Source organism: Antedon bifida, chromosome 3 (assembly GCF_963402885.1).
Source record: "Antedon bifida chromosome 3, ecAntBifi1.1, whole genome shotgun sequence".
Classification (NCBI taxonomy): Eukaryota; Metazoa; Echinodermata; class Crinoidea; order Comatulida; family Antedonidae; genus Antedon; species Antedon bifida.
Window position 1 is genome coordinate 11,669,664 of NC_136228.1, and position 22,652 is coordinate 11,692,315.

The 22,652-nt window shown below is 32.9% G+C and overlaps 2 protein-coding genes across 3 annotated transcripts; one reads left to right on the top strand and one right to left on the bottom strand.

The window, feature by feature from the left end:
• Positions 1 to 3,978: 3,978 nt before the first annotated feature.
• LOC144837119 (phosphatidylserine lipase ABHD16A-like) lies at positions 3,979 to 16,943 on the bottom strand. Of its 2 annotated transcripts, none has more exons than XM_078692127.1 (19): positions 16,816 to 16,943; positions 15,841 to 15,900; positions 15,439 to 15,505; positions 14,902 to 14,988; positions 13,607 to 13,692; positions 13,227 to 13,297; positions 12,799 to 12,956; positions 11,818 to 11,960; positions 11,346 to 11,409; positions 10,837 to 10,886; positions 10,027 to 10,191; positions 9,469 to 9,532; positions 9,112 to 9,175; positions 8,849 to 8,905; positions 8,581 to 8,643; positions 8,113 to 8,189; positions 7,234 to 7,335; positions 6,645 to 6,691; positions 3,979 to 6,349 (listed from the first exon to the last, which is right to left on the bottom strand). In XM_078692127.1, the coding sequence occupies exons 1-19, from the start codon at positions 16,828 to 16,830 to the stop codon at positions 6,263 to 6,265; spliced, it is 1,527 nt and encodes a 508-aa protein (XP_078548253.1). In that variant the 5' UTR covers positions 16,831 to 16,943; the 3' UTR covers positions 3,979 to 6,262. The 2 variants fall into 2 exon arrangements, with proteins under 2 accessions (XP_078548253.1, XP_078548252.1); XM_078692126.1 differs by lacking the exon at positions 16,816 to 16,943 and adding an exon at positions 16,263 to 16,414.
• On the top strand, positions 16,400 to 22,513 carry LOC144837120 (queuine tRNA-ribosyltransferase accessory subunit 2-like). Its single transcript, XM_078692128.1, has 9 exons — positions 16,400 to 16,526; positions 17,133 to 17,340; positions 17,936 to 18,104; positions 18,500 to 18,670; positions 19,226 to 19,399; positions 19,954 to 20,054; positions 20,274 to 20,486; positions 20,868 to 20,993; positions 21,385 to 22,513. The coding sequence occupies exons 2-9, from the start codon at positions 17,138 to 17,140 to the stop codon at positions 21,488 to 21,490; spliced, it is 1,263 nt and encodes a 420-aa protein (XP_078548254.1). The 5' UTR covers positions 16,400 to 16,526; positions 17,133 to 17,137; the 3' UTR covers positions 21,491 to 22,513.
• Positions 22,514 to 22,652: the final 139 nt, after the last annotated feature.

Below are 22,652 nucleotides of genomic sequence, written 5' to 3' on the forward strand. Positions count from 1 at the left end.
GGAAATATGCAAATCGCAAATACCGAACAGCACGCCACCAACACAGAAAAGAACTAGCATATCGTGTACCATGACATTATCTTAATAACACAAAAAATAACCTGAACATCTGTTTTATCTTCAAGATGAGCTTAATATGATTACGCAGTCTACGCACAATTTAACGAAATCACGTTTGTAATCATATCTTCACAAGCATGAATCACAATTAAACCAAATTTTGTACTCATGCAGTTCAGGTCATATTTCATCATATGGCAATACAATTAGGCCTACGTGTGTAACGCATATAACATCCGGCCGTACGCGCGCTTAACATTTTGCAAAATTGTCGAAAAGTGTGTGTATCATATGTATGATTTATTATGAAATTAAGATAACAAAAGTTGATTAAGTCATCATTAATTATGCATATTCAATTAAAAAAAATTAATTTCGACAATCAAACGAACTATGACTATCCGTGAAAGCACAAATGTGTGGTATAGTGTGCGATTGTAACTATGGTACAAGATGCGTGATGCTGTTAGCCATCTTGGTAACAGTTTGGTTACCAATGATGTTGACACCAGTCTACCACGATGAGGTAGCATCTCCGACTTCAGACTGGGATGTTTGTTTTTGTTTATTTTTTTTTTTTTTGGTTTTTTTGTTGTTTTTTGGTTTTTTTTTTAAATTCCTTATCGAGCTAAAACTTATATTAACTTAAATAAGAAAAGATTATTGAACAAATTACTTATTTTAATTATTTACTATACAATAATATAGGCCTAAAACCTATTATATACGAAATTAATAAGGGAAAATATTTTAATAATTACAATATTATTTTTTGGTTTTTTTAAAAATTATTTCTTACTAACTAAATCAACTTACGATAAAAAAAATTTTTTATTAAAATGTTTTATTAAAAATTTTTTTTTAGTTCTTACTAACTAAATATCATTAATAATTTTTTTTAAACTAATTTGTTTTTGTTTTTTCCTCCTTTTTTGTATTGCTTAATAACTAAAATCTTAGATTAACTTAATAAGGGGAATATTACTGAAACAAATTACTTATTTTAATTATTATTATCAATAATCTATTTTTAATTTATTATTGGTATTATTAATATCCTCCTTAGAGCTGTTTTTTATCATTATAATGTTACAATAGCAATACTGTTTTTAATTCACATTACTTATCTTACTTTGTTTTTCTTAAGTACTTATTACCTTACATAGTACTTAGACATTGCACATCTTAGACTAATCTATTTAGTTTAACTTTTCTTTAATCAATTTAATCGTCTTAACATTCCTATAACTATATTCTAGATCTAATCTCTTAAATTGTTTTGTCTTAACGTAAATGGTTACTTAATTTGTTTAAGAACTATCGTCATTATTCTCAAAACAGAATGAGTCTTGTAATTCAAGTTTCTCAAGAATTGCGTTAATTATTAAGTAAGCTATTGCGGATGGCTTTACTGTTGTAAGAGATATTTTATTTGTAATCAAATATTTGACAGTTTCGTGTCTAACTCTTTCTATTCTTCGTTTGTTGTTGTTGGTTGTAGCTTTACTGATAGCAATATCGCAATAAATGTGAACAAAATCAAGACAAGTGACACTATTGATATTAAAGTTTACTATCTGTAATATTTTAAATTCTATTTGGGCAATTTTTTTAGGATTAAAGAAGCCAAGATTCCGGAGGCGGTCACAAGCATAAGGGATGATGTGTTTAGATTGGTATCGTTCAGCACATTTCAATGCAAGGCAAAATGATGCAATTGCCAATTCTTCGAGATCTCCAAGTTCAAATGCTGTGTTATCACAGATTAGTACATTTTCTATAATTGTAAGGCTACGATGAACAATATCATAATCGATTATGTATTCATAACGTATGAGTTCAGATCGAATATTACATAAAAATTCTACCATATTATCTTTGACTGATTGTGATTCAAAATGTGCCCATGGATTTTCAGATATTTTTTCACGATTAATTAATGAATTAAAGTATTCTTTATTAGATTCAAGTTCAAAATTTTCATTTGAAATGTCGTTAGAATTGTTATCACCACTACCTGGAAAATGAAACAAAACATCACCATTTCCTACTACTACAACAGTGCTACTATTACTACTACCAGACTTTTCTCCTATGCTGCTACTGCCACTGCTGTTTCTACTAATACTACTAGTACTGTCACCACTACTGCTACTACTGCTATTGGGCATAGTGCTGCTGCTACAACTACTACTAGCTTCACTGCTGCTACTAATAATGATGTCACTATCACTACTACAATCACTACTTATTATGATAGGCATATCATTTGTATTTGGAGACAGTATTTGGTCTTCACTAGGCCAACTACTACTATCACTATCACTGCTGCTACTAATAATGATGTCACTATCACTACTGCTATCACTACTTACTATGATAGGCATATCATTTGTATTTGGAGACAACATTTGATCTTCACTAGACCTACTACTACTATCACTATCACTGTTAATACTAATAATGATGTCACTATCACTACTTCTATCACTACTTATTATGATAGGCATATTATTTGTATTTGGAGACAAAATGTGGTCGTCACTAGTAGGCCTATTTAACTCATGATTAAAATTACAATAATTGATATCAGTTGATTTGTTTTCCGTTTTTATAAGTGTATCTAATTCGTGTAACTTACAAGTTGGGTTAACATTAGGGTTTCTTCTGACATAAGGACACCCCCTGTTTCTAGGCCTAGCCCTTCTATTCCTCACCTGGAGGAACCTAGCGTACTTAGCGGCGGGATACTCATTTGATCTCACCGCATTCTGGGCTTCTTCTAAAGAAGCATTGTATCTTCTTTTAAATATCAATTTTGCCATAGCAGATGATGTAAGTATAGCAAACGTAATAGGAAATAGATGTATAGTATTTCCAAACTGAATTGCACGGTAAAAGCGGTTTTATTTCGTTTTAATGAAGAGCAATTTGAAATCTCTGTTCATCGATTGAAGAATTTTTCATTCTGACTTAAATTTAGAATAGTCGTTAGTTATTTTCGAATATTTGATGACGTAACAATGGTTGCGCTGTTCTATTGTAAGCGCGGTGAGCGCACTAACTAGCCAATTGAATACCACTATGTTACTAGCCCTTGGAAACTACATATCTCTTAAATGCGCGCACTACACAGCGTCAAAGGGGCGTTCTTTAGACTGGACAAACCAACATTTTTCTTTAAATAAAAACCAATAGTTCAACATTGGTTCATGTTGACATTAGATTATATGCATTATCATGCATATAACCTTATTGATTCTGTCATAATCTTTGTTTATTTATTCTTTCCTTAGCACTATTTTGTCCGTCAATTATCTTGATATCAGTTTCATCTAGCTAAGTCAATTTTTCAGAGTATATTCCTTATGGCCAGGAATCGAAGTGGTTATGTTTTCACGGTGCGCAATCAAAAATTACGCGGTCTACGCACGATTTAACAAAATCACGTTTGTAATCATATCTTCACAAGCATGAATCACAATTAAACAAAATATGGTACTCATAAATTTCAGGTCATATTTCATCATATGGCAATACAATTACACGTAATTGTATGTAGCGCATATAACGCATGCGTACGCGCGTTTAAAATTTTCAAAATTGTCAAAATCTATTTTCGATGAAATTAGAGTACGTTTCAGGCAATTTTAAGCCTTTAAAAGTGCGCAGATTTTTGCACGCGCGTTAAACATTATTATGCACTCTTTTTGCATCATATTTGATTCACTTTCAACTCGAAATTGCGTTATACGAGCACGTCAAAAGTGACAGGCTACGCACGTGTAAGTTAACAAAATGGGGAAAATATGCTAAATTTTAAAATTAATATAGATCGTCAAAATTGTCTTTAAATTTAAATCTGACTGAAACCAAAATAGCGTTATAATAAATAATACTAATACAATTTGTATCGCAAGTGATTATATTTTATTTTAAACAATAGATGTTTAAATAGGTTTGATTTAAATAACAGTTCTCGTAACATTGTATTAGATTAAAACATAACTGGTGGGATTTGCGAGGCCTGCAGGGTTAAAACAAATTCATACGTACAATACAAAATAGTCTTAAAATAATGAAAATCATAAAATACGAAATTGGTCCGGCTTTTGTGATTGGAATCCCAAAATGAAGAATAACACTCAGGAGCAAAATAGGTACGTGGAAGATTTGAAAGCCGATTACATCAACAGCATCACGTGATTCCACTGAATCATCTATACATATAGGTTAGGAAAGCACTTGGGTTTGTAATAAGCGTGTAGTGTAACCAACAACTATTATACATATAAGGAAGGGTTAGTCGTACCCGAAAGCTATGCAATTTCTTTCTATCTATTTTATTACTATAAATATCGTTTTGAGATTGAGATTCAGCCATTGATAGCCTACACACAGTCATTTTTCAGCAATTATATATTTTATATTGTAATAGTGGTTACAAACAATGTCGATATTTCAAGAACTAAATACGGCTAAGCGTTATTATCATGTGAAAGTATGATGTCCATACACAGCAATTTGACAACAGGATGCTGAGCTCCGGAGACATGATCAGTTCTAGCTTTAAATTACATTTTTTCAGGTAAATCATTCTTTTTTTCGATCGAGCATTTGGTCAAAGTGAATAACTATTACGTGACTACGATGGCATATTCAACAAAAACTGTGACAAAAAATGTTAGGGGGACAATATATCTTTAAGCTCTAAAATTGAAATAAACACCGCGGTGGCGGGGAGTGTATCATAGGCCTTCTATACACTTGGGCTTTACGGTGTAATAACAATACCGAAGCTATGAATTCATATTTTACAGTATACTATAGATATGTTAAAAGGCCTCCTGTGTCATTTCTTTGATAATTACAACTATAAATTACAAATTCATTGATTTTAAATAAAAAAAAACACTTTTTTTTTAATTCTCTGAGTTTTTCTCGATCATTTCACATTATTATTCAGAATTAACACTGAGCGATTTACAATATCTCTTTTCACATTAAAATTTATACATGATAAATATATAAAATAACATATTGAACTTTGTCTCAACCGTAAGTGTTCAGACACGTTGCTTATAATTTACGATCTAATGTTGTTATTTTTATTGATACAAAATAGATTCATGTTATTCAAAATTTAAATCGTATGTCCATGATGCCCATAAATTAAATTAGTGCATTATATAAATTAATAAAACATAATAATCATGTTTTTAAACTATTGGATGAATTAAAACAATTTTTGTATCAAAATATTTGTCATGAATTAAAATTGCTAAAATGTCATTGATAAATAACTTACCACACAAATGGTATTGTTAGACTTATAGCTATGTCAATGGCTACCAGGTGTCTCTATGTATACGGTTACCAGAACCAGTAGGCCTAGCAGTAAGACGGATAAAAATATGGCAACGAAAAACCGTATACTTAATAGGAAAATTCGATAACTACCTTTCATTTTAATGACACGCCACAGAACTTAGGCAGCTATCGAGTCGAAAAGTCATTATTAGAATACATATGAAATGACTGTTAGACTCGCTAGCTGCGTAGTCGCTATGTGAAAAAAAGGTCTATTAGTACTCATTATAAAAAGTTTACTCAACGCCTAAACATACTCAAAGGTCATGTTTCCACAGTCTTACATTCACTCAGTCTTCCGCTCCGTGAAACAGAACAAGTGTGAACGTGGTATTAGGAAGGCTGTGATATATAGGCTAAAATGTTGGGCCTGCTAAATCTCTCGAAAACGGACATATTTTTACCTTTCAACTGTGTACACTTATAGTTGTTTCAATTATAGTTTAAACAACTGAATTCCCTGTTACTCAGAAATAGCATTGTACTCCTTTGTGCCAGAAACGTTGTGCAGTAAACTATTCCAAAACTAAACAGCTAAAAAATGAAAAGTCTCCTAAAGCAGACATCCTTTCATTATTCTTCAACAAAACATCAGATTTCCAGAAAGTTGATATTTCATTCGCTCAAGCTCCTGTGAATACTGTTCCGGCGAGCTCTTATATAGAAGCTTTAAAGTGGTGGAGAACGGAGCGGTGTAAATGGTTCCTCTGCTTTTCTTCTTTTTTTAGGTGCTATTTTATGATACTTTATGGATTTTTGTGTGTAAAGCGCTTATAAACATTGTATTATTATTCCATTTACTATCAAAGTGTTAATCCTTTCTTAGGCCAAATCATTCAAGTTGCCAGGGCATTTCAAAGTAGCTATTTGGAAGTGGCTTGCAGTGCATTGCTTCAAAGTCGACCATATACTTACTAGCCTACAAGTTAAAGAAGATTAAAAAATTAGATTAGAACAAGTATCCTAAATAATAATAATTTATCCAGTATTAGGTACTTTTTGATTTCACTCTCAATTACCCATTTCGTCAGAATAAACAAAAGTAAACGAAATCATTAGAAAATCTACAATGTCTACTTCCAATAATAGCGACTGTTCATTTCCACAAAGCAGCACTTTTTGCACATGCTCAGAAACATTCTGTCAATAATACATTTTATAAATAAAAGTTTCTTTATAATTACAAAACTTTGAAAACTAAAGCCAGATCTTACCAGAAATAGAGTCAACTGTATTTTAGTTACTTCTCTCAAATCAGTTCCTAAAACAAAACAAATTATTAAATTGTAACTGTGTGTATATGTACATAAATGTAAATTCTTAAAATATTAGATGCATTAAATATTCTCTATGATTATTTTGAGGGAGCTTAGTTTCTCGGAACACACAGTTGAGTTGCTTTCAGTTCTGTGTCGACATAAGCACACTTTGAGAACATTGCAATGTTATTAAAACTAATTTATATTGAATTGAAATATTTTATTTATACTGAGCGACCTCTTCAGTCAAAGACTGGTCTCCCAGAGGGCCCAGTTATGATCAGTGGCTGTGATGTACTAGTATACCGGGGTAACCTTCTACTATCTCGAAAGATGTACTAGGTTCATGAGCTAGATGTGTACACTGGACCTACGGTTTATAGTCCTTATCCGAGAAGACCCGTTCTACCACCAAAAGAGCCTTGAACCCTTGCCGATGTTATGGCTACGTAATTACGGTCTCACTGCCTTAACTGCTTGGCCACTCACTTGCTTAGTATCGACTCATAATGCAAACAATTTTTATAATATCAAAATGACATACCGATCATCATGGGGTACACTAGGGGTGAGTTGTCTACAGCATATCTCTGAAGATCCCTGGTGCAGGCAGAGTCTTCCACCTCATACTCTGTTAGCACATTAACTGAAAAAAAGAAGTTGAAATTAGTATTACACAGTAAGAATTAGTAAAACACATTTTAAGCCTTGTCTACACTATCAAACTTTATGTAATGTGATGTGCCCATATATGGAAATGATGACATCATATCACTACCATATTTAGGAATATCATTACCACATTTGGGCACCGCACACATTTTTGTCAAACTAGTTTGATAGTGTAGACAGAACTTAAAGAATATTGGGGTTTTAGTTAGAAAACTCTGTTCACATTGTGGTAGTAGTGGTTAAGAACAATTTCAAATTCTGTAAATGCCATATACAGTATGTGAACGCAGCACCTTAAAAAAAGGCTTGGTAAAATTGTATTCATTATTATTATTAATTTGTTGATATCATATCATATGCTTTAAAGAAATATGTATAAATGTAACCTATCATATTCAATTATGTATGGCATAGTCATATTAGAGTATGTTTCCCTTTGCCATAGAAAAATGTTTCCTAATTTCTCAGAGAATACTATTTATGTAAATGAGAATGCAATGATGTTATGGTAGCTAAAGCATGCAAAACAGACCAGAATATGTATCGATGTATGAAAATAATAATTTCATTATGTATGGCGTAGTATTAGAGTATATTTTCTTTTGCCAGACATTTTTTTTCTCAGAGAAGAATACTATGTATACATGTAAATGAGAATGTACTGATGTTCTGTTAGCTATTTTATACAAAGCAGACTAGAATACATATCGATGAATGAAAGAAAACATCCTAATAGCAAGTAGCAACATACGTTTGTCGATTACAGATTCAGCGCTGAGAAAACGATTTAGAACAGCACAACTTTCTTCATCTAGAAGGTTGGGATATCTGAAAGAAAAACAACAAAACAATGGTTTTTTTACATGTTTTATTTAATAATAGTCACTTTATGAAAATAGTATTGTCTAAAGATTTGCAATTAAGACAATTAAACATTACATTTGGAAAGTAAGGTTTGCGGTACACCATGTGTTTCCGAATAGGAAGTAAAGTTGACAACTAAATCTTCCGAGACACATGACTGGACTAAATTTATTAAAGGATTTGTAAAGCTCTGCTTACACTATCAAACTTTATGTGACAAAATATGTGATGTGCCCATAACAATACCATATTTGGGCATATCACTACCATATTTGGGCAAATCGCACTTTTTGTCAAAATAGTTAGACAGCTTTAGATTAATAAAATTGAATATAGAAAAGTCTAAAGTGCTCACCTGTATTTAAGTATTGCAATTAGTAGATTATTCCCTCTGTTGGACTGAACATTTGGTACTAAACTGAAAAATTAAAACGTACATTATTCCTATTCCAATCTTTGAGAGGAGTTTATGGTAAATTGTAAATTTTGGTGTTGAACCATAAGGTGAGGCCTTATCACATTGTGAATTGCTTGATTGAAAATTAAATTAGTAGACTTATAAACCCAGTCAATATGTTTAATTGAATTTGTCATGTACTTTTTATTCCAGTGGCAGCACATACCTTGTTGTAATCACTTCATCCTGAGTTCTCCTAATAAGTTTGATTGGACCTGGATACCTTTAAAAAGAGAATTATTATCAATATAACAAAATGTATTAATGCTCAGTGTATACTGATACAGTAGGTCTTATATATGGAACTTAAATAAATAAAATGTGTTGAAACTGCAGATCTATTTAATTAACAGCCAACTATATGACAATACTGAAATGTATTATGACAGCACTGTAGTACAGTAATAATGCAAAAACAATGTGTTTTACCTGCATACATTATCAGAAATTTGTAGGTTCATGTATTTCCTTAGTGTTCTAATGATTATGCCACCTGTAGAAACCAAATAAAACAGAGAAATACAACATAAGTAAATATATAGTGATGGTATAGTTCCAGATTTCCCTGAGCAGATATGCCAAAAATTTAAAAAAATTATCAAAAATATTCCTGATACAGTCCCTAAACGTGGAAATATCCCATCATTATGTTTGTTTTTTTATTAAGCTTTATATAAACGACTGCCTTTTAGCAAATCCTACAATCGAGAGAACAAGAGACCATCAGTTGCGTAAACCGACCATCATGATTTCTTAGGCAATGTGAAAGGAGTATAAGTTACTTACGTGCAAATTGTGGCATTTTGGCTGTAGCCAGCGGAACAAGGTCGTCGAAAGTAGCATCTAAAATCTAATATAAATATCATCATTACATTACATTATATACCATAATTTTTTGGAAACAATCATATACATAATATTTCTAAATCTCTGTCTACACTATCAAAGTTTACGCGACAAAAAAATGTGATGTGCCCATATATGGACATGATTTCATATCACTACCATATTTGGGCATATCACTACCATATTTGGTACTTTTTTGATAGTGTAGTAGACAGAGCTTAAGAAACAATGCACGTAGTCAAAGTGGTGAATGACAGTGCTGTACTTGCAAGGATGTTTTGCTTGATTGAAGGTTTTGTTAAAAAAACTAAAATAAATTGTTCAGGGTGTATGCACTCTATTAAAATATTGCTCCAGCCAAACAACTATAGGGGGATTCACCAAATATAGTCCGTCTTCATGTTACAATTACCAACTATGTTTAGCCTGAGATATTGGCCTCTTGACAAAAGAGAGCTATTAACAATTCACTATTTTCAACACTAAGAACCAACTTACTAATGCATGTATTTTAGGATAGTTCATAGCAGCTATTGAAGCTGTATAACCTCCAATAGACCAAGCATACACAATGATATCTGATATATGAAATCCTAGCTCTGTAGTAGCATACTGCATCACTGCCTCTATGGCATTTGCCTCATTTTCTGGAAATGGATAACCCTAAAAGAAAAAGAAACATGGAAAGTGTAGAACTGATCATAGTATTTAAATCATTTTTTTTTCTTTTTAAGATTGTTAAAAAATATTGGATGCCCTGTCTGATATTTATTAGTACATTCATTGCTGGAAAAATAATGGTTTCTATTGCCCCTCAAACACTAGAGGGTGCTATATATTTATATTTCTTTTCTCGAGTATATCGTCCTACATCGAGTGACAGAGTACATATGGGTACACAGTTCAACCATGGAGATTTCTCTGTGTTTCAACAGAATTGTAGCAGTTGATATTTACAATGACGATTTTTAATGATAGGACAGTGATTTACAATTTACTATTGGTAATCCTTGGCCACAAATGCATAAATACATAAAATAGGATCAGGATCAGATTGCATTTACTTTACTTGACACTATGCTGGAGATAAAGACAAATATAGTACACTGGAGCTACAGCTCTGAGAAGACTTGTTTTACCACAACAACCATAGACTGAATTGGCCCTAAACCCTATGATGAAGCAGATATGGTTTATAGCACTTCTGCCATAAACTCTTTGGTCACCAACTTGGTCGATAATGTTGAGAAGTCATGGATGTGTGCTCACATTATTTCTGAATATCAAATATTGAACAAATTATCTTACTGTACTGCCTCCAAAGCCTGGATGGTTCCAACCCAAAATTGAATACTTTGCTAAAAAATAAATATTGGTAAATGATTTAGTAAAATAAAAAGATTACTGTGAGTATGCTTTTAAAATTGAAATTTTATTGGTAAACAAACTTTTCCATTCTCATTTTTGAGGACGATCAAAGTACATTGATCGAAACGTCAAACAAAATCAAAGTCTTTTCAGAACTATATTATGTGGTGTACCGCAAACTTTAAAACAAACTTCTTATTCAGCCATATTGATTTCCTATATTTCCAATGTTTTATAATATAATGTTCACATAATATAATTTCACTATTTTTTTTGTAATTCCATAAGAGAAATTCCATACATATTCAAAGTATGGCCATTTGTGTGCATCCACATAGACCCTACCAATTACTCTGTAGAATTTGCAGACAAGCAGAAGACAATACTATCTAACAAATACTATCTAACAAATATAAACAAAATAAAGTAGGTATAGTTAAGTTGCTTACATTCTAAAGGTGCGGGCATGCATCCCACTTCATAATAGCCTGCATTGCCTTCACAACATATAACCTGGTATAAAGAAAAAGTTTATATATGTAAACACGAAATCAAATATTCCTAATCAAATTCCCATTTTGTCTTTAAAAAAAAATAAATCTGCAAGTCTGCAGTGGTAGAGATTGATAAAAATCAAGATCAAATCAAATAATATTATAGTCAAGGAAGTATAGATAATGGGTGAAAGGGAGGGTGGGAACAGTATCATGAGTGGCCTGGGTGGTGTAATGAAATTGGGCTGTGACGAGGGCCTTAACATAATTTCCATACAAGCATAATAATAATATTACATCCTTGCAGTCTATCATTAAAATAAGAATTTAAATAAATAAATAAAAATTGATATTATTATTCAATATTATACTCATTCGATTTAAAGGATGGAATATAGAAGGGTGTGTCCATCATAAACAATCTTACCAACTTATCTCCATTTGAATGTGCCACTCCTCGTGCATCTATAAACATGGTGTCAATCTGATTATTATCTCTTGTTATCAGCTTGGCACGAATTCCATTGTCTTTCTCCAATAGCTTCTTCCTTCCCTCTAGAAGTGATGGTCCTAAAATGGCACAGAATGATTGGTTAGCTTTAGCATTGTCAATATAATTTGTGTACGTATTCACTCATAACACACAATCAGTATCCATTAAAATCGCTCATCACTCAGAATTGGGAAATCAACTCTTGTCTACTAAAAAAAGTAACTTTTTATCGAAAGACACAAACAAAAAGGCACTACCAAACAGGGCAGCTATCAAGCAGGGCAACTAGCAAACAGAGCAACTACCAAACAGGGCAACTAGCAAACAGGGCAACTACCAAACAGGTCAACTACCAAACAAGGCAACTACCAAACAGGGCAAATACCAAACAGGGCAGCTACCAAAACAGGGCAACTACCCAACGGGGCAGCTACCCAACGGGGCAGCTACCCAACCAGGCAGCTACCCAACAGGGCAACTACCAAACAGGGCAGCTACCCAACAGGGTAACTTCCAAACAGGGCAACTACCAAACAGGGCAACTACCCAACAGGGCAGCTACCCAACAGGGCAACTACCAAACAGGGCAGCTACCAAACAGGGCAGCTACCCAATAGGGCAGCTATCCAACTACACAAACCAATAGTGGTGTTAGTAGTCTGTGAGTGCTAGCTTACCTGGATAAACAGACAATAGCCCATGCTCTCCAGAGAGAGGGCTTAGATATGAAAGTAGAAAGTTCCTAGAACACCCCTGTACCATAATGCAACCACGCACGAAATAGACAAGGCAACTACCAAACAAAGCAACTACCAATATAATCTCCTTTTAGAGGTAGTTTTCTAACAGTAGTCCTAGGCTGCCTGTTCTCTTGGGGTTGTCCTAAGAGGGTTGTCGTCAGGATATGATACTAACCAACAGCTGCGTTGAGTAGTGCCGTGTGACCTGGGTAGACAAGCCACCTTCCAAACGTGTTGATGAGACAGTAACTTATTACATCACATGGAAATTGTACTATTCTACTTAGTAAGCTTTTGGGTTTATTTGCTGTGCGTAGACTCACTCGCAAAGGCCTGCAAAGAAAGTTATTATTTAATCATAATAAAATCAATACAATTTCAGGAACATCAATTGGATATAAATTTAAAAAGCATAAACAAACTAAACATTATTTTATCTAAGAACAAAAAAGTGATATTGTTGATTCAGTTTATAGACTTTTATTTGGCCAAAATATGTTATTTTGTCATAACATGCCCATATTTGTCATTATTATGTCCATATATGATCATAATGAGCCATATTTGTCATTATTATGTCCATATTTGGTATTATATACTCACGGTTTATCTGTATTGACAACAAAGTCTTCCTGCCAATGAGTAAACTCATAATCAAAATATTGCAACCTATGCTGTAAAGATACACAAACAGATTCAAGTTTTAAGCTCTGTCTACACTATCTTTGACAGAAAAAATTGTGATGTGCCCAAATATGGTAGTGATATGCCCAAATATAGTAGTGATATGACATCATCGTGTCCATATATGGACATATCATTTTTTGTCACATAAAGTTTGATAGTGTAGACAGGGCTTGATACAGAAACTGTGACCAATAAAACAAATAGTGATTTACAACTAAAAATGGTTACTTATGATACACTACTAGTTTAATGACCTAAAACTTAAAATGAACTAAAAAAAACAATTGCATACATACCCTTACTTCATACAAATCACTGTTTCTGGCACTGTGCAAAAACTTAAGAAAGTTTGTATAGTCAGGGTTCATGAATCTTCCAATACCTACAAAATAGATAAGAAAATGTAAATGAATGTATTAGAATATGTTATCTCATGACAGTAACAATAATGGTAAAGTCTCCACTACCTGTAATAGTTTGATGATGATTTACTTTATTCAGCATTTTGGAAATCAAGTATTAGAGAGGTTTCGCAATCTTACGAATACGATAACGAAAACAGATACGTCACGCACACGTATTCGTTTTCGTAAGCCATAAAAAAATCTGTTTCGCATGGCAACGAAATAGTAAGGCGCGTCCAAAATATGACTGCGGTAAATTTGAGCGAAGCGCAGGTACGTGTTGCAGGGTGCTTGGCTGCCTAGGCCTAGCGTAACATCAAAGCGAGTGAGGACTTTAAAAACTACTATTTATAAAAATTGACTTGGCATTTTAGTAAATTACTTTAGTATTTATTACTTTCAATAAATCTATAATTATATTATAATCATGAATCATTCCTGATTCAAATGCAAAATGTGCAAAATAGATCAAAAACTATACTCGTTTTGTAGTTACGAATACGACTGGTGATATTCGTCAACACGAATATGCTTTACGAATATGAAATGGGGATCAGCTCAAAAGTTTCACAAATGTATGACGTATCCGTTTTCGTTATCGTATTCGTAAGGTTGCGAAACCTCCCTATTATTAGGGAGAATTCTCAATCTTATGAATATAACAATGAAAAGGTTATGTACAGTCAGCTATCCCAATACCAGGCACGTTTGGGCAGGCCTAATATATCTGGTTTTATCCTGGTATTCACTTCAGAATTTCTTTTAATGGTAAAAAAAAAGAATTTGGGTATTTCCAGAAAAGTCTGGTTTTGGGAGAGATGGCTGTATTACATTTTTAAACTTTTGAGCTGACCCCTGCTTCATATCAAAAAGTGTATTCATTTTTTACGAATACAGTTTGCTTTCTGATGTCAGTAAGAAACAAATGTAATTAATTAATTTGGATACATTTTATCACTTTGCGTTGAATCAAGAATGCATAATATAGATAATTTATTGACAAGTCATTTATTCAAAATGTATAATAAATAATATTAATGGTATCTATAGCAGCATTTTACATTATCAATAGAAGGAAGACAAACTGGACTAGACGATCTACCTTCAGGTGTTTGTTTTTATCAGTTGTGTTGTTATTAACAACACAACTGATAAAAACAAAATCCTGAAAGTTTGTTAAAATTTACCTCTCATAATTATCGATCCCATTAATATAACCAAGGCAATTCCAGTACAGTGTCCACAGCTGATCAATCCAGCTATTGTGAAGTATCCTAGAAAAGAAAGGATAAGAAAATCTAAATTCATTTTTCCTTTGTTTTATAGTTTGATATACCTTGATCTACATCAGGCTACATCTGTCTGGCTGACAGAGCATTTTAAATATTTTATAATTCTATTTTAAAGATATATTGTCCCCCTAAAAATTATTTTTGTTTTGTTTGAATATTTCATTTTAATGTCACATAAATAGTTATTCACTTTGACCAAAAACTGGATAGAAAAAAAATTATTTACCTGCAAAAAAATCTTGTCTGTCAGACAACGAATTTTTGGTTAAAATTAACCGTTTATTTATCTTTTTATAAGTAAAATGATGTTTTGTTTTTTTTTCATATGCAAATGGCCTATTAAATGTCTGATTTTATTAATCTTCAATTTTTATGCTTTTGGGGGACAATACATCTTTAAAATAAATAAAAATAATAATGAAAAACTATTACCATTTCTATATAAATACGTAAGTGAAAATGGTGAGGTGTACTTCATGACAGACCAACAAACTTTCATCTAAAAAAAAAATTACAGATTTAATTTGATGGGTATTGGGAGGGGGTCAATTCTTTCCACTTATTACTGTACTAGCCACATAATTATGGGAGCTGTCCATACGTGTTTCATCCACTGGAGTAATAATAATGTGAAGCGCTTAGGAGATTTGAGGCACTATAGTATAAGCTGTATATGGCTGTTGATACGTCAAATTGTAGTAAAAATGTAGAAAATTATGAACACAACAATTGTATGTATTGTTTTTACAATTGTTTTGCATTTCATCAAGAACCATTCATTTGTAGAGTAATGTATTGAGGATTAAAATACGAAAATTACTTTCTTAATCTTACCCATGTTATAATGTTATCTGCTTGTCTCTCTGTAAATGTTGGAACATAGTCATATCCCTCCTAGTAAAAAAGTTGTTTAGAATAGATTTATTCAAAGAAATGATGATAAATAAAGTTTTTTGCAAGGTACTAGCCTAGCTTACCTAAATGAAATTGTGAGGTATAATTCTGTGTGGTATTCACGATAAAGTTACTCAACAAATTTGGAGTCGAAATAAAAGACAGGTGCGAACTAGCGCCGTATAGCCTAGGCTGACCTGTGTCCTGTATTAAAACTCCCCTCTGCAGGGCTAGGGCCAAGGCTAGGACTGGCGTAGTATAAATAAGCCTTACTTACTAGGCCTAGGCCCAGGGCCTACCTAGGACTAGGCTAGGCAAGGCCTGACGCATTTATTACTCAATACAATTTGTTATCAACATACCCGAGATGAGACAGCACCGGCGTGTATTCTATATAATTTAGGACCAAATATACAGCCCCGTAAACTGGCCATAATTAGAATTTAGTTCTGACTTAATATTTATTTTTAAGACAATTGAATCAATCGCAAATTCAGAAATTTAACCTCCCACACGCACGCCCTCTTTAGTTTAAACAACAACAAAAATAAACAGAAACACGTGGAAAATAGGGTCAGAAAAATGAAAATTCTTCTGTAAGTGTAGAAGAACTCATCATAAAGAAAGTAAGCATTTTATGGAATTGGTTACGAAATTAATCAAACCATTCTATCTATTCTATATAAGGCTTGGCCAGGCCCAACGAAGAAGTAAGCCTAGTTAGGCTAGCTAGGCCTCTACTCTCTCTACTCTAGTCTTCGGCCCGATCGTCCGTGGGCCCGATCGATCGTCTGATAACCGGCCCGATTTAGGCCCAGCCATAGGCCTACTAGCTAGATCTAGAGAGGCTTGTAGTAGTAGTAGCCTGGCCTGATGAGACTAAATGATTCCTCTTCCCTACTATGCCCCCCTGACCTTACGCCACTTCATTCTTCCTCGGCGACATCGGTTTGCACTTCAGTTATGACCAAAATTATTTTTATAAGTGATTTAAAATTGTTTTTTATATCTAATAGATAGTAATGGTATGATTAGGATTTAAGTAAGAGAAAAATGTGGACACACTTCATTCAACTGTGCACACAAATTGAAATTCCATGTTAAATGAGGACATTGATTTTCTTATTTCAGTTGTCAATGAGAGGGATCTTTTATTTTCACCCTGTCTGTTCATCTATAACTTTCTCTATAATTATGAAACACTTCAAAACAAACCTGTATTTTTATTGTAGAAAATATGAAGTTGATTCTATCTCTAGTAAACAGTGGCAGCAGCAGGTTAGGAAAGTTGACAGACGTCGGTCGTCATAGTGAAATTTCTATGGAAACACCGTGCTGTCTATTGTATACAAGATGCGGTCTACCACCTCACTTAACACATGATGTCATGAACACACTTAAAAGGTTACCACCAGTTACTCAACTGACCTTACCAACTCTGTAAGAATGTTTAGTCGTTAATGTTAATTATGAAACTATAAAGTAAATGTTTTTTATAAAGCTCTGTCTATACTATCAAACTTTATGTGACAAAAAAATGTGATGTGCCCATATGGACATGATTAGGTCATATCACTACCATATTTGGGCACATCACACTTACGTTTTTGTCAAACTATTTTGATAGACAGAGCTTAATTCCATATGTACAGTATACCAATCTATAATGATAAGCTCTATGACTCTATGAATCTATAACAACAGATATGGCTGTGAACATGTACTGGTGTGTACACTCGTTATACAGTACTGGTGTTTGTTAATCTATGTATAGCTTTTGTTTGTCACACTGTGTTGTACTGTATCTGTACAGGTGTTTCTTTAACACTATATGTACAGGTGTATGTTACATGCTCTGTATATGTATTTGTTACACAATATAAAGGTGTTTGTTTGTGTACAAATCTGGTAATAATATTCACCAGTGAAACAATTCTAGAATGAGTGTCCTGTTGTATTGCAATAGAAACAAACACAAGCATTTCTTATGGAAATGTTTTAAGAAAGCAATGTATATTCTTTTTATTTATAACAGAGCTGAAAGTCAAGATGCAGTGGATGGGAGTCCAGGTGGGATAGGGAATTTCATTGGCGATACAGACACATTACACTATTTATCCTTACACGACCCTGGTGTTCAAATAGCAAGTGGATATAATGAAAAATCATCCGTGTCAATATGGGTTTCAGCTGGAAGAATGAAGGTATGAGTTACAATGAAGCAAAATTGTTTATGATAAAGTTTTAAAAGTCATGTGATGCCATTTCAACCAATCATGTTCTGGTATTCACAAGATTCATGTGGTGGCATATGCGCAATAGCGCTCATGGCATGGGCTTAGTTGTTACACCTTTTCAATGACATTCTTCTCCCCTAAGGATCACGTCATGTCACCGGCTGTCAACTAACATTGCCATTAGGTCTGTCCACGACAGTAGCTGTGTGAGCTTGTACACCGTGGTAACCCCACTACTCGCCTAGTCCTTATCCGAGAAAAACCATGGAGCCTCAAACCTTTGCCATAAGGCAATAGATTATGGTATGACTGTCTTTATTTTACTGTGTAATATAAGAGACTTCTTCTTTTGTATATTGTAGTTACAAGTCGAAAAGTATATGTCAATTCAGAAGTCCTTCAAACCAGACTGGTACAATGCATTGTATGATGGAGACACACCACCTGGATGCAGTAGGAAGAGAGTTCAAAAGTCAATAAATCGAACTTTAACCTTTCTTGACAAGTGTTTACAAATTCATGAAGAAAGTGATGTAAGTAAACAGATTACTAAAAAAGAAATTAGAGTTTCACTGTATCTTGGCCGCCTGCTTGTTTAAGGTCAATTTACACAGACAAGTGGTAATGATAAGCAGAAAACCGCGTAGCTTGTCCCACATAGATTCTATATCTATCCTAAGTGGAAACTGTCCGCTCCGCGTTGTGTGTAAATAGTCATAAGAAATAACAGAGATTCTATTTTTTTATTACCATTACCACTTGTGTGTAAATTGGCCTTTACCATTCCTGAAGTGATAGGTTCAAACTGGCTCTTATCTATCTCATAGATTCTAAGATTTAAAATTTAAATGTGTACAAAATGTTGCGACAGAATATTTATTTAAATCTAAATCGCAGCACAGACTGCTGTTCGTTTGGGTTGTATAAGATTATAAGTATGGTCATGTTGTATAAGAAGTTATGAATTTGTTGTGGTCACTAAACCTATCACAATTTATTAGTATCACTGATAAAAGTTTAAAATTTGAGAACCTTACAATGTATTAGTATTGTTAATACTGGATAAAAAAAATTGTATTCTTCTACAGGATTTAAAAAACTCCAAATTATTTGGTGTATTAGTGGGAGGAGATTCACATGAAGATCGGTTGTACTGCACGAGGGAGACTGCAAAACGTCCAGTGGCAGGCTTTGTGCTCGATGGATTTCAGAGATCCATGATGCAAGAGGAGGCCAGATGGAAGCTTATGTCACAAATTGTGGTTTGTTTTATTTTGTTTTCTAAAATATGATTAACAAAATTCCTGTGTTTTCATTTTTTTTTTTATTTAATAAACAATATATCAATTGCAATAATTGAAAAATAAGAAAATAAGTTTATAAAGCTTGTTTGCCACAAAACCTAAATGTAATACTGAATGTAAATCTTTATACCTTTAATGTTCTTTAATATAAATACTTCCTTGTTTTATCGTATTTAGACATAGGGATTTTCAACACAATACTAAAGTATTATGTATAATCTATTAACGCTATTGATATCATATAATTTATTTAAATATGCATTGTAATAAAAGTGGGGTTTCCCCACAAAAGAGAAGAAAATAGTAATTTGACCAATCATAATGCAATGGACCATCCAAACTTTCGCTGTGATTGGTCAACTTGTGTTGCGCCTACATCGTTACATTGCATCCAAGTGGGAACCAATCTTGAGAGTGTTGTTTAGTGTTGGAGATTTGAATAGAAAAGTTTCTTATAAAAAGTGATTAAAATGTCTAATTAATTTAAAACTTAAAACATTCCTTCATTTCAGAAAGAGTTACCAGAGGAAAAGCCACGATTAGTGAATGGTATAGGACGGCCTGATGACATCATAAATGCTGTTGAAGCAGGGATTGACATATTCGATTCATCGTATCCTTTATTTTTCGTAGCATGAATTAATTCATTCAACAAATATACGTTGGGAAGACTCAAAAAGAAGCCCACCCAAGAGTCCTAAAAAGCATGTGGGCTTTTTTTCAAGGTTTAATGATACAATGTATTAAATTGTTATGCTACTGTACATACTTTCACTTATTTCTTTTATTTTTACCAGTCTAATCATATGTTTTTCTTAGTCAAAAGTATCAGATTTCCATATGAAGTTACTGAAAGAGGTTGTGCCTTCGCCTTCGTTTTCAAGAAGCACGAAGGGCTAGACTCAGAAAGTAAGGACGACAAAGACGACACTGATGATTGTAAACAAAGCACTTTTGAGAGCTTCATGGGAAGTGTTCCATTTGATAGTAAAAGTACAGAAACATGTGAGAAAACTGAATTTGAAATAAACTTGCGAGAACAAAGGTAGAGTTTAAAGATATATTTACCGTCGTAAGAATTTTTCCTGTATGATCTTTGATTACGCATCATTTGTTGTGATGACACAACCAGTCTGCTACTAAAAGCCTGCCAGAAATCTCATGACAAGTGGCTTATCCTAGGCCACATTTGATAAACCAAAACAGCTATGGCTGGAGTATGTGAACAGCAGTTTGGCAGTACCGTACAGTACTCTGTAAGTTCATGGCCGCATGTCTGAATAAAAATGTTGTGACTGCAGAATGTACATAAGAGCTACTGATCGCACGAACTGAATGTGTTACTGTACATTAGGTATCTCAATGATCTCTGCCTAAATAGCAAATAATGCAATAAAACTATATGTAATTTTGTATTTATTTTCAGGTATTTTGATGATTTCAAACCATTAGTTGAATTATGTGAATGCTACGCTTGCCAGAATCACACCAGAGCCTACATCAATCACCTACTGAGAACAAAAGAGCTATTAGGGCCTCTACTTCTCATGTTGTAAGTGTATAAAAATTACATACATTTTCTTAGTCAACACAGTATACAATTGTATTGTAGTATAGTATAACAATAGTGAGTATATTGTCTCATAAAAAATAAAGTTTTATTTTTTTAATGGACACACATTTAAAGAACTGTTTTAAATATTTTTTAATAGTTTCTATATATGGGATATCCCTGTATATGTGTGGTGATTTTTATTTGTTTTTAACAATGTTTTTAATGCATCTTTTTATGCTCTTTTTTCTCCACAGACATAATTATCATCATTATTTTGATTTTTTCCACGTGTTGTATATATTATGTGTATTGCTTATATGTGTAAGGATTTTTATTTGTTTTTTACAATGTTTTTTAATGCATCTTTTTATGTTTTGTTTCTCCACAGACATAATTTCCATCACTATTTTGAATTTTTCCATGAGTTGAGAGAAAGTATACGGAATGGCTCATTAGACATATTCAAATCTCTAATCAAAGAAAACCAATCATAAAAAAACAACTATTTATAGAGGGCAGCATACTCCAATCAGCAATTTAAATGTTATCTGTCAAACTGTTAAAAATGAAATATTAAAGCCTAAAAAGTATCTTGGTTTTATATGTATGTTTTTCATAAATAATTAAATGATAAATGTCCACAGAGATACCAGCTACTTAATTCAAAGCTCTTTAGAAAAATGATGAACATAAATATATGCAACAGACTAAACAAGAATAAAGATGATACAATTTGATTTTTTTTGGTCAATATTTTTATTTTTGGATATGATGGCATATATGGGAGCTTATCTTTAGGATAACACAGATAGTTGGGGAAGAGAGTTGTCCCCCGGTACCTGTAGTATGAAGTAGGTGAGAGGTTGAGAAAGTCTGTTGAATGATGAGCAAAAAACATTGGTACAGTACTATTAGTTGTCTTAACAAGAGAGTTTGTGTCGCAAAAATCGAAATATCTTTGGTTGATCCATTTACAAACAGTTCTGCTTGGTTAAGCTCTCATTAAAATGTTTTAGTTAATGGCTACCAGTTGTCTTTTTGACTCCATTAAAAAAACCATCTAATATGATGCCATTTCAAAATTCACTGGGTGCAGATCACAACCTCTTATAAGCACCACAATTGTTATTATTATTGGTGTGTTATGGTGTTAAGAAAGAAAAAAATTGTCCTATATAAATATATTTACCAATAATAGTTCCAGGGGCCTGGTTCCGAAATTTGGCGAAAAATAAGGGGTGGGATTAAGCTGAAATAAGCAGAGCGGGCGAGGCTGAAAAGTCAGAAGACTATTTGGCGGAACGGCGTTTTGTAAGTAAGTATATTTGATTACATAAAAATTGAATTTACCAGATCTTGTTTATTTTGAATAAATTAGAGGAGTAGGATTATACTTCAACACAAAATGGAAATGTGGTTAGTCTCCTTTCAAACCAACTATTAAATAAATGTTCTAAAAGAATTATGTATGCATCTTGAATATAAATAAAATAAATATACAATTCTCATTTTTCTTAGTACTAGATTAAAAAGTTGTTTTTATTTCAAAGAATTATTTATTAGTAGACAGCATCGCAGCAATGTAATAATTTGTATATGTTGTTTCGTTTTTGTAATGACATAAATTACGTATATATTATTTCAACAAATAAACAA